Source organism: Labrus bergylta, chromosome 19 (assembly GCF_963930695.1).
Source record: "Labrus bergylta chromosome 19, fLabBer1.1, whole genome shotgun sequence".
Classification (NCBI taxonomy): Eukaryota; Metazoa; Chordata; class Actinopteri; order Labriformes; family Labridae; genus Labrus; species Labrus bergylta.
Window position 1 is genome coordinate 21,543,849 of NC_089213.1, and position 15,570 is coordinate 21,559,418.

Here is a 15,570-nt window from a genome sequence, read left to right on the forward strand (position 1 = left end):
TGAATTGTGTGAAAGTAGCTGAAACAGCATGAATAAAGAAAACAGCTGAACTAAGAAATTATCATTTTCAAAACATTTTATTGACCATTCAAATGTGTGCTAAAACAAATCACTGCTTCCTCAGTTGAATATATTCTTGATATTAACCACCTTTAAATGCCCCATTTCTTACAGAATTATCACCTTTATCATCTCATAAACGTTTTAACTTTAACTGTTCATATACCTGCCCAGAAGTTTGTTGAAGTCTTAAATAGCAATTAGCAGCGTTTTCAAGGCTTTTTCTTCTTCCAGTTACATTTTTCAAGCTATTTGACTGCTAACTAACAAACCCAAGTTATAATTCTCAAACTCTACTGTAAAAAACAACATAAATGGTTGCTGAAAATTGCAACTGTAACCTGACAACCATTGTTTTGTACTTTATTATACTGTGAAGGTATTTTAAAGGTATTTTAGATTTATTTTTTGCAAGTACCTCTATACAAAAAAAGAAGAAATAAATAGGTTAAAAGTAACAAAAGTAACAAATCTTGACAACATTATTTAACCGTAGTTTCAGAAATCTGCATCCAGAGTGAATTCACAGTCCATCATGTTCGACATCACTCCAAATCTCTGATACTCTCCAACTCGTTTCTCGAAGAAGTTGGTTTTCCCCTCTAGTGAAATAGATTCCATGAAGTCGAATGGATTCTCTGCTTGGTAAACCTTGAATGAGAGGAGAGTAACAAATATTACTACACACAAAGTTTTATCTTTTACAAAGATAAAACTAAAGTAAAACCCACACATCTTGTGGTTACCAAATAAAATGTAACTAGTAAATATCTAAGTCATATGCCACTATGGTCATATTTTTAGTGAGACTTTAATTCTTCTCAACCCAGGGGTCCTTCACTTTAACTGTTCTTATTAACTCTCTCTCTCTCTCTCTCTCTCTCTCTCTCTCTCTCTCTCTCTCTCTCTCTCTCTCTCTCTCTCTCTCTCTCTCTCTCTCTCTCTCTCTCTCTCTCTCTCTCTCTCTCTCTGATTTCCAATGTTACCCACTATATTATCTCTCTAATAAAGGTATGAAAAGCCACAACATATATATATATTTACCTTAGCCAGTCCAAGGTCTGTGAGAAGCCTGTCAGCCACAAACTCAATATACTGCTTCATCAGACAACAATTGATTCCAATGAGATCCACTGGTAAGGCCTCCGTCAAAAACTCCTGCAACACCAAACATTTGTATTTACAAACAGTTCCACAACTGTCATGGTCTGAATATTTAGGTACTTAAAAATCAGAAAAATCAGTCAAAATGACAATTGACTGTTAAGCTACAACTGATATATTATAATTGTAGGCAATATTAATACAAAATAAAAAAACAAACTAATTACGGTATATACAGTATACTACAACTATGGCTGACCTGCTCAATGCTAACAGCTTTGGTGATGATGTCCTTCACGCGGTCCTCTGACGGCTTCTTCAACAGGTAGCTGTACAGCAGGCAGGCAAAGTTACAGTGCAAGCCCTGTAACAAGAAACACATCCATAAACATGTTCAAATAATTCTTAACTGACCATAAAAACAACAACAAAATACAACATATAGATATAGCCCCCCCCCAATATAATGGTAGGGGAAACACTGGAGGTATTATAGAGAAATCCATTGGATCTGCAGAGTCCCTCTGCACCTTTAAGAAAAAGCTAAAGACCCAGCTCTGTCATGAATACCTACTAACTTAATGATGATGGTCTCCATATTATTGATGATGATGATGGTAATGACGATGGTTTTTGTTTGATAACAATGACTTATAAGATGGTTTCTATACTGATTAGAGCTCTCAAGAACTGCCCTCAATGTTGTGCTTTGCCTCTGGTCACTTCCTGTCAGCACCTGTGTGTCCAATCAGACTCAAAGCTGATCGTTTGCTCTTACTGACATTGTTCCCTTTTTTCTAGATCCTTGCTTGTGTTGTACTTACTCTCTGATGTACGTCGCTTTGGAGAAAAGCGTCTGCTAAGTGAATTGTAGAATTGTAGGTCTGCTAATAAGCAGAGGAAGTGATTTCCATCATGATAATGGTGTGCAACTATGAACTTAATGGTCTTTAAAAGCATAGTATAAATAAGACAATTACAACATTTCTCTAAAAGGTTACAGCAAGCTTTAAATCATCAGGAACACTCATTAACCCATACAACATTCATTAATCTATTCAACATTAAAAAAAAAAAGCTGTTTTACCAAAACAAAAGCTGCATTTTAAGTGAGAGAAGATGACTAGGTTTTTTACAAACAAGTGATTCATTCATCTATAAATGGTTGTTAAATGTTTGTTAATCAACAGTTGGTTAGCTGGTTCATACCAGTCAACTAGCATAAATGTAATTAACATTAAAGGTTCAATAGTAATTAAAAAATAAGGAGCATTTCTTGTGACATCTGTTGAAAATTCTCTGCATTCCAAATCAAATGCTCTGACAAATCCTTCCAATCATTGGATGGACAATTATTTTGTACCAAAATAGAAGCTCTATTGGACAGATTAAACTACATGTTATTTTGTTTTTAAAATATATCTTACCTCATCCCTGCTTATCAGCTCGTTGGAGTAGGTAAGACCTGGCATTAGTCCTCTCTTCTTCAGCCAATAGATGGCAGCGAATGAGCCAGAGAAGAAGATGCCCTCCACTGCTGCGAAAGCCACAAGTCGCTCCCCTAAGGGAAGAAAGTGTAAAAACTTCCTTTAATAACAGGAAGTCTCATCTACCTGAGAAACTCTCTTTCTTATGTGACCAACACTATCACGCTTTGTCTTCCTTACCAAACGAGGATTTGCTGTCGTTTATCCACTGGAGGGCCCAGTCTGCTTTTCTCTTCACACACTGCATTGTCTCAACGGCGTTAAATAAGTTGTCCCTGTGACACAAACGCATAAGACACACAATATAACCATCACTAAACATGCAGCATGTGATAAGTATCTAGTGACTTGCACTTGTTTTAGAGACTCAACTGTGAATTGAACTTGATGTAGTTAATGTTTTAGGAGAGCAACATGAGTTAAAAAAATATTCAAATAAAGAAAAAAACAATGGAAGGCTTGTAAAGATAGTTACATAAATGGATAGGATAGGATAGTACTTTATTGATCCCCAGAGGGGAAATTCGGGCGTTACAGCAGGACAGACAAGAAAGCTCAAATACACATTAAACAGAATAGATAAAATAAATACAAATAAAAACAGGGGGTATATACAGTACAAAAATGAATGATGAAGTTAACTGGGGGGAATTGAGAATTGAGACAGTATTTGAAGATAATGACAAGATAAAGTGACAAGTGATGATTAAAGTGACTTGGTATGATAAATAAATAGCAGCAAGTCATGTAAACAGCAGAGAAGAGAGGCAGTGTTGTACCACAGTAAATGGAGCAAACATGTAAAACAAAATACATTCAGTTCATATACTTTTTGAACAGCCAGTTGGTGCAGAGTGAGTGAAGCTTTTGTCTTCAAATTAACAGCAGCTGAGAATGCAACATCAGGCATGACCACAGTTTTCTGTTGATGTAGCCTGTGATGAGCAGGTGCTGGTCTTACAACTTTGTCATATCTTCAGAAGATTAAATGTATCTGTATGTGGTTATACAGTTACTCTCAATGTACCGAGGCAGAAGGATATGGTTAGATCTTTATCGTGTCATTACAATTCATAGCAACTGGATTAAACCAATTTTATGTATCCGACTTGTTGATTTTTGTTTTGTTCTGAATTAAATAGTTTTGAGTAACAAATGTTGTACCCTGCTGTGGTTCATTAAAACACAAATAAAATTCAGACCCACTGTGCATCACATGTTAAGACTGGACCATAAAAAAAGCACAGAAAACAGAAACACACAAACCTTTCCTTAAGGTCCCTGATGTAAGTGTTGATAAGCATGCTGTACATCTCTGAGTGAACAGTCTCAATGAGGATCTGAAAGCTGTAGAAGGAGCGTGCTTCCGCAACCTGCACCTCCTGGCTAAACCTTTGCACCTGTTAGATGAGACAGAAACACACACACACACACACACAAAAAGATTTAACCTCAAATTTAACTGAAATATGAAGTTGAAGATTTGGCAGCAAGATTTTGCTGTTTCTTTATAAAAGAAATATGATGTTTTGGCAGCTTGCAAGGGTGCCAGTTTGAAAGTGAACCCTCTTACCAGGTTCTCGTTGACAATCCCATCACTTGCAGCAAAGAAGGCTAGAACATGGGAGATGAAGTGTCTTTCCTCAGGTTTTAAACGGTCCCAATGTGGCAAGTCTTTGGAAAGATCAACCTGAAAAATCCAACATCAGCATAAACATAAAAATGTGTTTCTCGTTGATTGATAATTTGTTTTCCAGAGATGGCAGCTGAATCCTATACAGTTAGTATTTGAGGCTGTTACATTACAAGTTCAAGTCTGATAGCATAGTTGAAAGTCAATAATTTCTCATTTAGATAAAATCGACTACATTTTATCAATACAACTAAAGGTAGGTCTTTACGCACGTGTTTAGCACGTGTTTATTTCCTTTATTTTGCAAAATTCAGATAATTTCTTTTGTAAGTGAAACACCTACTTCCTCCACCGTCCAGAATGAGGCTTGTGCCTGCTTGTACATCTTCCAGATGTCGGGGTACTGGATGGGGAAAATGACAAACCGTCTGGAGTTTTCTCGGAGCAAAGGTTCATCTTCTGTAGCAGAACCATTTGAGCAGTCATGGTCTTTATCTTTCAAGCCATTCTACAATAAAGCAAGAAAGTGAACATTTATAACGTAAGCAAACATATTTAATACCAAATATTTAGTAAGGTTAGTACTCGAAATTGTTTGCTAAGAGTTTTGGCTCGACTAAAATCAGAGGAACTGTACCTTTAAAAATAAAAGTAGGCCACTGCGCATGCGCATTAGAGCGTGCACCCCAAAACAAAGCATATATCCTAATTAAATGTCCCTTTTAAGCTAGTTTAAATGTGTTTCAAAGCTCTTTTCATATTCTGCCTTTGTCTTCGTGTGTTATCAACTCTACATTAAAGGTTTCTGTATTGTTGCCACTGACGGTTAGCTTAGTTAACATTACAGAGGGTAACATTTAAAGCGGATACATTCTGTACCTAAAACTTAACCTTTACTCTGATATACAAAAGCCTAAGTCTGAAGTACTAATGTCTCCATTAACTGGGAAAACAGGCTGACTCGCTAACAACGTGCTAGGGACACTGATTAATTTGATGCTAGCGTTACATCATGAGCTGCTTACCGTATCACTCAGTTCAACACTTTTCTCATCTATTTCCAGTAGATCCATTTCTTGAAGCCACTTTATTCACCGTCGATGTCATGGAGTTTGGTTCTTCAAGCTGCTGCTCTGTGTCATAACCTTGCTTTATGTGTGCAGCTGCAGCTTTGTTGGTTAAACAGACCACAGAAGAGTTTAGCGCCTCTAGAGGTCAGACGAGAAATGTCTTATTACAAAACCCCAGTAAGATGACACTTTCTGGAAATTACGCTGATTACACATAAAAACCCCTCAATCTCTATTATAAGTTACCTACATTCACCTTGCTATTAGTCACTCATAGCGCAGTCTTGATCATAAAGAAAGTGAGTAGGCTAAATGGAAATACAAGCATTTGATAAAGAAGGGTAACACAATGAACTTCAGATTAATAGACAGGTTTATTGGACAGGAATGTGTTGTACTATAACATATGACATCTCTAGCACGGAGGACATGCTTACATTTGTATTGTAAACATGGAGGAACTTAATATAATTCCCAGCATTTATAATGACAGCATGACAATGGTATGAATTCAAAGCTGGATGTCAATGTGTGAAAGCTAAGATATCTGGACTGTTACACTGGTATGTTGTGTATCCCCAACCGGAAAACATCATTTGTGCAGGCCCACGCACAGTTTTGGGACTTGAGCATAAACACCTGATGAAAGGCCATTGGTGGATCGTCATCGACCTATCATGAAGACAAGAGAGTGTGAGACAGCAAAACTTTTGTTTGCGACAACAGTCAGATTGAAAAGGTGTACAGAGTGTTTAATAAAGACACAAGCAGAAGGTTGCATTAGAAAAATGTTGCAGGTGTTATACCTGTGGATCTACTTCGTGTACCACATAGCAAGATTAGTGGGTAATGCAGGAACCGTTGGTCTCAGTTTTTAGGTATCAAGAAGGGGGGGGGGGGGGGGGGGGGGGGTCACTTTAGGAATAGATCATCTTGAGCTGTAAGGGTAACCAGTACCATGGTGCACCAGCTCCGGGTTACATTCAAATGTAGTAAGAATGTCATTTCTAATTTAGGACGGAGTTTATGCACTACTAAGATTTAAGGTGTTGTATTAGCTGAGATAGTTCCAACGTAGGCAGAAGTCACACCTTACATCTAGCACCTAGTAGCTGTAACGTCCTTCGTAAAATGTGGTGGTCATGGTTACCGTTTTTAAAGGTGAAAAATCTTGAAAGCTAAGGAGGAGAACGTTTTTTTTGGCTGTTTGGTGTCAGCAGTGTATTCTCCAGGATAGAGTATATCCCTCGGATATGTATGATTACTTTGCTCCCCCCCACAGCAGAGAAAATGTAATCTGTCAAACGACAGTTAAATCACCTGATGGTGTAGTTGAAGAATTCACCACTCGGTGTCACTGTTGTTGTTTTGGATTAGCTGCAGTTCAAGGGTGTAGTGTTTAGTTATCACCTATAATCATAATGCTTCTTTATATTTTACAAACGTTTTGTTTCTGTTTGTGGATCAACAGCAGTTAGTCTGTTCAGAGACTATTAAACCTGAGAGGCAGCACTGTAACAAACACTGCCTTTAGAAAAATGCTCGTCACTGATTGGTTACATGAAGTTAAAATGTAATTTCTTTGTTTGGACGTTACATCCTACTAGTTAAGATGAACCTTACGTCTCTGTGGTGTAACCAAAAAATGTCAACTAACTAGCGTGCACTTAGGGTTTAGAGTGAACTTCACCTTCAAACTTAAGACACACAAAGCTAGTGCAACAGACCACTGCCTGTAACATGTGAACTTTAAAAACTCTATAAACAGTCACTGTCATATAAATTCAGTGGTAAAACTGAAATCATGTTAACAGGATTCTGACAGGATGTAATGTTTCATAGGTGAGCAGAATCATTTGGTTTTCCAGTCTAAGACAGTGACAGCTTTTCATTGTAAATACACAATGACAAGGAAAACTACATTCGATTTTCTTTCATTGGTTTCTGTGCATCACATATTTATAGCAGTTTGTTCATCACCCGACCTCCTTAAAAAAAAAAATCAATCCATTTATTTATAACACTTCCCACTAGGTCTGAGTAATAACACTGATTCATCAGTGCATTGAAATATATGTTCCCCCAATTCATTATCAGTTCAGAAAATCCTGAAATCCATTTTTCCATGGTAATGTGGGTGTCGCCACACCGTGATCCGTGTTGTATGGAGTCACCACATCACTAATCAACGTCTTTAAAACACATTTTGGAGTCAGTTTGTTCTAAATCAACACAATTATTATTTAACAGATCGCAGACAGTACTGTAAGTAATTATTTTGGTATTTCTGTCATCTATGCATATCATTTAATCAGTCGTGAAGCATATTGATCAATATTGAACTGTGACACAAAGAATCAAAAATCAAATTCAATTGCGAGGTTTTTGACAATACCCAGCCTTACTCACAGCTTTGTACACAAGGCAGTCCCGTCCATGTAAACATGATGTAAACACAGCCCGACAACAGTACAGCTGGTGGGACTCGAGCTTCTCACTCATTGTAGACAGTCATGACTCAGAGAGACATTTACACAGGATAAACTTGATTTCTGCTGTATTGGTGTGTCAAGTGTTGCACATTCTTCCTTTAATCTAGTTTTATACTGATTTCTTGGTTTTTGTTGTTGTTGATGTTGTCTTTAATGAATTACACCGCCTTTTTCACACGCATACACTGACGCTGGAATAGACAATGACTTAACACAGCCAGTTGACCCGCCTCTTGACACCAGGTAAACCAATGAAGACAAGCTTATTTTCTTATACACACAAAGTCATCAAAAAAGGGAAAGACATTTCTTTTAACTAGCTTACCTGTAACTGCCCAAACACCATGATGAGGATACAACTGTCTATTGTGGGTTGGAAGTCTTGTTCTGTGATAATATGCTTAATACGCTTGAATGGCAGCCCCTGTGTATTAAGAACAAGAGTTTACAATGAATATACAGAAGAACACGCCATCGTTTTGTCTTTTCACTTTTTGTGGCAAACTAAGGGCACCAGAAAAGGTTTGAAGAATGACAATGACAACAGAAATAAACGTGCAAAGTGTGCAAATTTCACAATGTATTATCTATGCCAACTGTCTACCTGTGAATGGCTGTTTTATGGTACATCACTATACATATACAATGCACACAGACATACCAAAACATGTTTGGCCTTTAAAAAAAAAAATCCTTTTCACTGTTTTCAATTGATACTTACAGCTAGTTTAGCAGCAATGGCTTCTCTTCCTTGAAAAGGTGCTCCTTCCCACGTCAAACAGGCCTCAGGAGACTAAAAACATGTGTAAGAATATATTCAATGCATGCATACCATTTTTTTAAAACCTAGTTTCAAATCATTCACAACAGTAACTGTCACAATGAGTGATAAGTATGGAGGCATTAGGTTTGTAGGTATGGACATCATGTGTTGATGTTGCAGATTTTTACTTTTATCAGAGCTGGCCATAGTTAAATGGACACTTGACAAACGTACATATAGGTTACCCAACTCCATCCTGTTGGTATTGTCAAACTGGTTGTAATATGCCTGAACAAAGCCTTCACCAATCTTCTGCCATATTTCTTTCTCTCCAGCCATTTTTGAAGCGTTGGATCTGTAAGAAGAGACGAGTCCTGTCATTAGCAGTCAGTCCATGTTACAGTTGATAGAAGGCTCTTCTTTAGCTTAATATTCTTGTTCTAATAGCGTCTTCAAATAAAAAGGTTCAAAATAATACTGTGCAGATGAATAAAATGTCAACAAGTTTTAAAGGTAAAAGAGACATGACATGGAGCCAAATAAACATTAAAAAGCTTCTTAAGAGTCTATTTTAGTGCAAGTTCACAACTCAACCTTCATATTATGCGTTGACCCTAAATTCAGTACTCTACTAAGGTAATTATAGGTTTCAAACACAAGGTCAACATAGACAATATGAATGCGTTATGTTGCCAAGCTTCACTGTCTACAGGCACTTCATTGATTTTCCAAGAGGTACATCAAAACAAGTTCAAACTCTCTCCAACTATGCTTCAGATTTCAATGGGACACAGAAGAATTAAAATGTCTTGTCAATGTGGTCCTCTGATTTCAGCTTCTCTCAGACTATCTATAAACTTTAACAAAACGAGTGGTTTGAATTATTCTATGGATTGATTCCTATTAGATTCTTATTACAAATGTAATAGATATAAACAAAGAGCTGGAAACACCTGTTAGTTAATATTATAGATATTTTACTCTCTAGTTAAGTCAGAGTTCTCCATTAGTTCTAGATGTATGAACGATTGATATATATTGAAAAACACAGTAAATATTTCAGATGTTTTATTTGATATACGCTAGTCATTCAATCAGTTGTTTTCTGTACCTTTATTAAGTGTGTGTACGTTGTTAGCGGAGGCTACCATACACTGTAAATAATAAGGGGGCTACGGAAAACTTCTGATGCATCAGAAGTTACAACCGGTCCAGCCTGGGATTTTAGCAGGTTAGCTAATGCAGACCTCGTCATACAGAAAACTATTAATAAACAATTTCTACAGCGGGAGCCACCGTCATAACTTATCCAATACAAAACTTTCTGCTAGCATTAGCTCACACTGGCTTCTCTGTGAATTGTGTATGTCATTGTATCGCCGTAAAAATCGACTAAACATAACCATGGTAGCGCTGGTGATTTTTAGTACGTTGTTGCTGGTAAGCATTTGACTGAAAACCATTTCTTGACTATGTCTGTATAAAAATGTGCTTACTTTTTCAATCAGCAGACAAGCCAGCGTGGAGACGGAGTCAGTAAAATCGAGGCTGATGCTGTTCCCGCTTCCTTCCTTCTTCTTCGTCTGTTGGATTTTATGGCAGGAAGCATCCACAGGCGTTACATCATCGCCATCTGCTGGACAACCAAGTCTTGGTCTTTCACTTCAGGTGTCCTTCTGAGTTATTTCTCTTATACATGTTTTAATATTTTTTAAACTCAAAAAAGGAACTGAATTCCCTACGAACAATTTGTAAAATGTATTCTGATGCCCAGAATCTCTCACAGAAGAATTTTGAATACAGCAGGAACAGCATCAAAAACAACTGCGTATTATTTCGAGAGGACATGAACTTTAAAGTTTGATAGAAATGTTATCATAATAATAATAATACAAAAATAGAGATTTAAATGTAAAACAAATATTCTTGTTATTCCAAATGTAGTACTTATGGTGATGTTTGCATACCAAAGACCAGCATAACAGTAGCTCTTCATGAAAACTTGAGTTTGACAGGAAGTTTTTCCAATATTACATTGTAATTTCATGTAAAAAATTGAATTCCCAAATTGCTTTAAATACATGTTGAAATTCAATTCCATGATGTATTTGGATTACCTCTCTGTAGCACATAGGGTCCATAGGGTTCTCCTCTGAGGTATGATTCACTTTTGACGTCCCTTGCTGGATGACCAAAGAAGGTCAAGTGATTCTGTTCGGTTTCTGCCAGGAGTGAAGGAGGACGGAGTTCTTCCGCTGCGACAAACCAAATCAATGCACAGAACCCTGTTTTTTTTTTTTTTTTTTAACAGGAGGTACACTGACAAAAACAACATCAACACAAATGTGTCTCAATTAAATCTTTAATTATTGTATTAAAAACATCAACATAAAATATCCTGTAAATGAAAAATCTGTTTTTAAAACTACTTTGGCAAATAATCTAATAATTAATCATAGCTGTGACCATTGTTGTTTTTGGATCGGTAAGGGCATCATCACATTTCTAAGGTACAGAGATCTCCAAAGGACCATATCCAAGGGAACAAAATTCAATAGTAACTCCAGCCTGAGGCCAAACTCTAATTCATCATAGTCTCTCTAACCAAGATAGCTCATCTATAGTGTGCTTTGTTAAAAAAGGTGCTATCAAAGATGTAGTGCCATGTCCATGAGGCAACTCTTATCCGTAGCCTGTAACATAAGGCTATTAGTAAAAGTGAATCTTTTGAAATGGAAGACATTAAATGCTTGACTGGATAAGATCTATTTTGTTTAGGGAGAGTGCAGAAACATTAGAAATGCATATTAATGCATGAACAGCGTGCAGGTCTTTATAAACACCATTTACAGGAATGTCCTTTTTAAAAAAAAAGCTGGGTTATTTTCATGTTGTACATCTGTAGATCTTCAGAGCTCTTTCTTGCCTTCCTTCTTTACAGTGTCCTATAGGCATGCTGGATGACTTTTACCTCCCGACTTGTCACAAATCCAATATCTGACATTTCTTCAAACATTGTGAAACAAGACAGAACTAAGACCCATTTAGGCACTTTTTTAAAATCATTTTGCTACAGTTCAGTGCTTTCATCTTGTTGCCAGTAAAATGACACTCAAAATGCAGAATGTCTTTCACACATCACTTCCAGTTACTTGTTCATAAAGGCTACTATTGCTTATTTGAGGCCACTGCACCAATAGCTCCTCGTTCAATGGATGGCAGTAAAAGTTCTCTCTACAGTTTCACCCAACAGGCCTCTGAGGTTAGAACCAAGTTATGTGTTAAATGCTCCCGTGTGTCACTGCTCTGGCTGTGATGGGAAATAATCGTCTGTTCGGAACACACTGGGGATCTCTTGACGTTGATGTGGTGCTGGTCTTCTTGGGCTGGACGGTTTCTGTTAGTTGACAAACAAAAAGAAATCTGAATGAATCAATAGCACAGCCTGGAGTAGAATTACAGAATTGTTGAGAAAGATTTAAAGAAAATATTGGGAAAAGTTTCTCTGTTTCACATCTGTTAATACAATAAACAGCCTGAACCTCAAAGCTAATGGGCAAGCAAACAGAAAAGACAAACGGAAAGAAACACAAGTACATGAAGGAGCTCTCACATTTAAGAACCCCGGGACACTCATTGTGCGAAGGATTTTCTTGAAAGCACCCGGCAATGTTCCTAGCTCTCCTTCTGCCTGCGTGACCTGCTCCTCCATCGCATTGACATTGGCGCCAACCATCTTTACAAAGGCCTACAGGCAAAGCAAGAATAATACATCAAAAGCTGATTACATTGGTCTATGAAACATTGGTGAGACAAACTTAATGCAAGAGAGTTCAACATTAAACTATAATAAATGTGAAGACTTCAAAAGCTCATGCATTTGCCTATTTGTGAAGAAAATAATATTTGATCTTTTTTTTAATTTATTTTTTATTTTTTTAAATGGAGGGCCAATAAGGGATTTTGAAAGGTGTTCGATAAAAACGGCATTAAAAACATTAGGAAAATGTAATAATTAAAAGCAAAAAATATAATTCATAGGAAGAAAATTGACTTAACTAAACAAGTACAAGAAAAGTTAGAAAAACAACTCTGTAGTTTACTAGTTTTGGAGGACTCAAAATCAGTCTCGGCCTCAAGACCACTTTTTGTAGCTCTCAGTCTCTTCTTGCAATCAAAAGCATTTTTACTCTGTCTTGTCTCGGTCTCGGACTGGGTGGACTCTAGATTTTAAATAGTCAGTGCCTTGCTCAAGAGCAGGGCTCAGTAAACCCTCCAGCACCCAGTCCCAATTTTCATGAACTGAAATGAGCTGACTGAACAGGTAAGTGAGAAGTCCTCACAGACTGAGCTACTGCTGCCCTAATGAGCATCTTTTAAGTCTTCAGGTCATTTAAAGTTCTTATTACAGATCCCACACAGCCTTCCACACATCCATACTTGAACAAAGAGCCAAGTCTATCATTACAATCCCATTTACATACATTGAATAAGTTGTGGCTATGCCTTCAGAGCACTTTGGGGTCAGACATGTGGACTGCAGGAGCTGTGGATCAAACTGTCAATCGATCGATTAAAATGTGACCTTCTCTACATCTGAGCCAAAGCAGCCCCACACCACTTTAAAGAATAGGTTTGAATGTTTCATTACATTCATTTCTGATTAGTTTCTGTAGTTTAAAAGATGTGTCTTATAAAAACCGTCAAACTGAATTTTCTGTATATCGTAGAAACCTTTTTAAATGTGTCAAATAAGTATGATGACTTACCTCTAACTTATCAATTCTTCTGTATATTTGTCTCATTTCATCAGACTTCTGTTGAATTTGAGGTAGATTTTCATTTACTATCTGGGAAGTATCATTACGGATCTACAATAAAAACAAAGAGTTAGACATAAAACGAGATATGGTGCATGCATAATCATTCATAGTCAAAGCATGACTGAGCTTACCATGTCCAGCATTCCTACAAACTCATCCACCCGTGTCAGCATTTCTTCTAAGCTCTTCTCCAAGCACAGGATCTAGAAACGATATCATTAAAAGAGAAGGCTGTGAAATTATCACAAACATATTAACTATGTAGAAACCAAACAGAGTAGACCTAAGGCATATGTGACATTTTTTATTCACTTCAACTTCAGGCCAAACATCATTTAAAGCTGTAAATCTATTAAAAGCCTTCAAATTGTGTCCGCAAGAACCACAGAGTCAAAACATAGGAGCCTTTGTCTGCATATAAATCCAACTAGCTAGCTAAGCTTCTTCCAAATCACACATTTCCACTTAATGTTAACTCAGAGCCCTGTTCAGCCTGCCATCAGTAGTAAGTTAGGAAAAGAAACAGTCTGTTTCTACAAGTTAAGAAAACTGTCTCCCAGGTTTCCTCTCTGGTTTGACATAATTAATAATGTGCATTGGACAAAAAAGTGAGTCTTTAGCTTTAAATATATGATCACAGTAACACTTGAAGTGAACCAGTGGAGTTCCCCTCAATAAGCTGTTTATTTTTTATTATAATTTGTTACACCTACATTCAATTTTTAAATTGCAAAATTGCAGTAAACCGACTTGTTAAGGACTAATAAATACAAGTTGATTTCATACTTCCTAGCCCTAGGTCCTAGACAGTAAACCATAGTAGTAAACTCAGGGGAGATAGTCCAATCAATTTACGACTTCAGTGTCGCTTAGCAACCACTGTGTCGTTGGCTATGGTCGTTGGTCAGAGCTGCATTGCTCGTTAACGAACGTCTCTCCGCGAGTGGGCGTGGCTTCGGCACATTCTATGGACACGCCCACATCATCCGAGAGGAGAGAATACAGCTACATTTTTCATGATTTTGAAGCTTCATTTTATAAACTTCTACGTTTTTTTCATTGCTGAAATTTGGCCTGGTGGTTAATAATACATCCTTCTTTTGTATAAAAAACTAAAAAAACATATATTTTTTAAGAAAAGATTTATTAGCCATGACTACTGCAGTGATACATCCGTATAATTTGCTAAACCGTTCTAATAAACGAAGAGTTAGCTAAGTGAGACTTGGTGTAAAGCCCTCAGCACAAACCTCTTCTCCAGCTGTAGCCCGGATGTAGGCTGAGTAGCTGAAGGCGGTGTGTCTCAGGAGTTCGTCGTCCTGCTCCGGGTAGTGCTGGTCAGATGTCCCGGGGTCTGCTGCTTCGTCGGGGCTCGGGCTTTGGGAGATAAGGTTAGCCGCTGCGCCAAAGCTCGGGCTCTGCGACACGGTCCCGCTGCTGAGGATTTCACTCACCATGGACAGACTGCTCGCACTTTGAGACACGATGCCGCTGTCTCTGCTAATCTCAGCACTGGACTCCTCCAGGGGAGACAGCAGGCCAACTCTGTCCACTCGATGAAGGTCCATGTCTGTCGCCTGTCTTCCTGAACCACTGCCGTGTTGTTTTGCCTTGTCAAATGACTGGGTCACGTGTGTTGTGCTCGCTATGGTGACTCATAAGGGCCAAAACAGTGTAATGCGCAATAAAGCGTTGATAACTGTACTGTCCCTTTTTAATTTGTATCCCTAGTTTATTTTATTAATATGTAAAAAATGGATCAAAGACTAAATATATATTAAAAGAAAAAAATAAAACCCACATTTATTGCCCCTAAAGAAAACTAAACACATAAATATAGTCACAAACACTGTGATAAACCACTGCAGTATCATTACAATAAAAATGGATAGCTCAACATCTTGTAGCATCTGGATTGACAGAACAGTCGTTAATTCAAAAAGATGTAACATTTATAATCTGAAACAAATAGGACATTTAAAAAATACAAAGAGGATTCTGATCATTTGGTTAAAAAAAGTATTGCAGGATATAAAGAGTTGCATTCATTTCCAAGAAAGAAAAGTTAGATATAGGCTATGTAAGTACCATAACACCTATAAAATGCAAATGCAAGTACTTGTTGACACTACATTTAT

At 37.4% G+C, this 15,570-nt stretch overlaps 3 protein-coding genes across 3 annotated transcripts; all 3 read right to left on the reverse strand.

Moving 5' to 3' along the window:
- Nucleotides 1-58: 58 nt before the first annotated feature.
- rrm2b (ribonucleotide reductase M2 b) lies at nt 59-5,491 on the reverse strand. Its single transcript, XM_020634686.2, has 9 exons — nt 5,310-5,491; nt 4,628-4,792; nt 4,225-4,341; nt 3,918-4,051; nt 2,832-2,926; nt 2,592-2,725; nt 1,424-1,528; nt 1,105-1,218; nt 59-711 (listed from the first exon to the last, which is right to left on the reverse strand). Exons 1-9 carry the CDS (start codon nt 5,355-5,357, stop codon nt 559-561), a joined length of 1,065 nt encoding a protein of 354 aa, XP_020490342.1. The 5' UTR covers nt 5,358-5,491; the 3' UTR covers nt 59-558.
- Nucleotides 5,492-5,709: 218 nt separating this feature from the next.
- Nucleotides 5,710-10,216, reverse strand: LOC109984504 (nuclear transport factor 2). The gene is made up of 5 exons (XM_020634688.3): nt 10,106-10,216; nt 8,844-8,964; nt 8,568-8,639; nt 8,172-8,270; nt 5,710-6,026 (listed from the first exon to the last, which is right to left on the reverse strand). The coding sequence occupies exons 2-5, from the start codon at nt 8,946-8,948 to the stop codon at nt 5,910-5,912; spliced, it is 393 nt and encodes a 130-aa protein (XP_020490344.1). The 5' UTR covers nt 8,949-8,964; nt 10,106-10,216; the 3' UTR covers nt 5,710-5,909.
- A 737-nt stretch (nt 10,217-10,953) lies between these two features.
- On the reverse strand, nt 10,954-15,058 carry bloc1s4 (biogenesis of lysosomal organelles complex-1, subunit 4, cappuccino). The gene is made up of 5 exons (XM_020634687.3): nt 14,683-15,058; nt 13,564-13,635; nt 13,379-13,480; nt 12,223-12,357; nt 10,954-12,006 (listed from the first exon to the last, which is right to left on the reverse strand). The coding sequence occupies exons 1-5, from the start codon at nt 14,998-15,000 to the stop codon at nt 11,908-11,910; spliced, it is 726 nt and encodes a 241-aa protein (XP_020490343.2). The 5' UTR covers nt 15,001-15,058; the 3' UTR covers nt 10,954-11,907.
- Nucleotides 15,059-15,570: the final 512 nt, after the last annotated feature.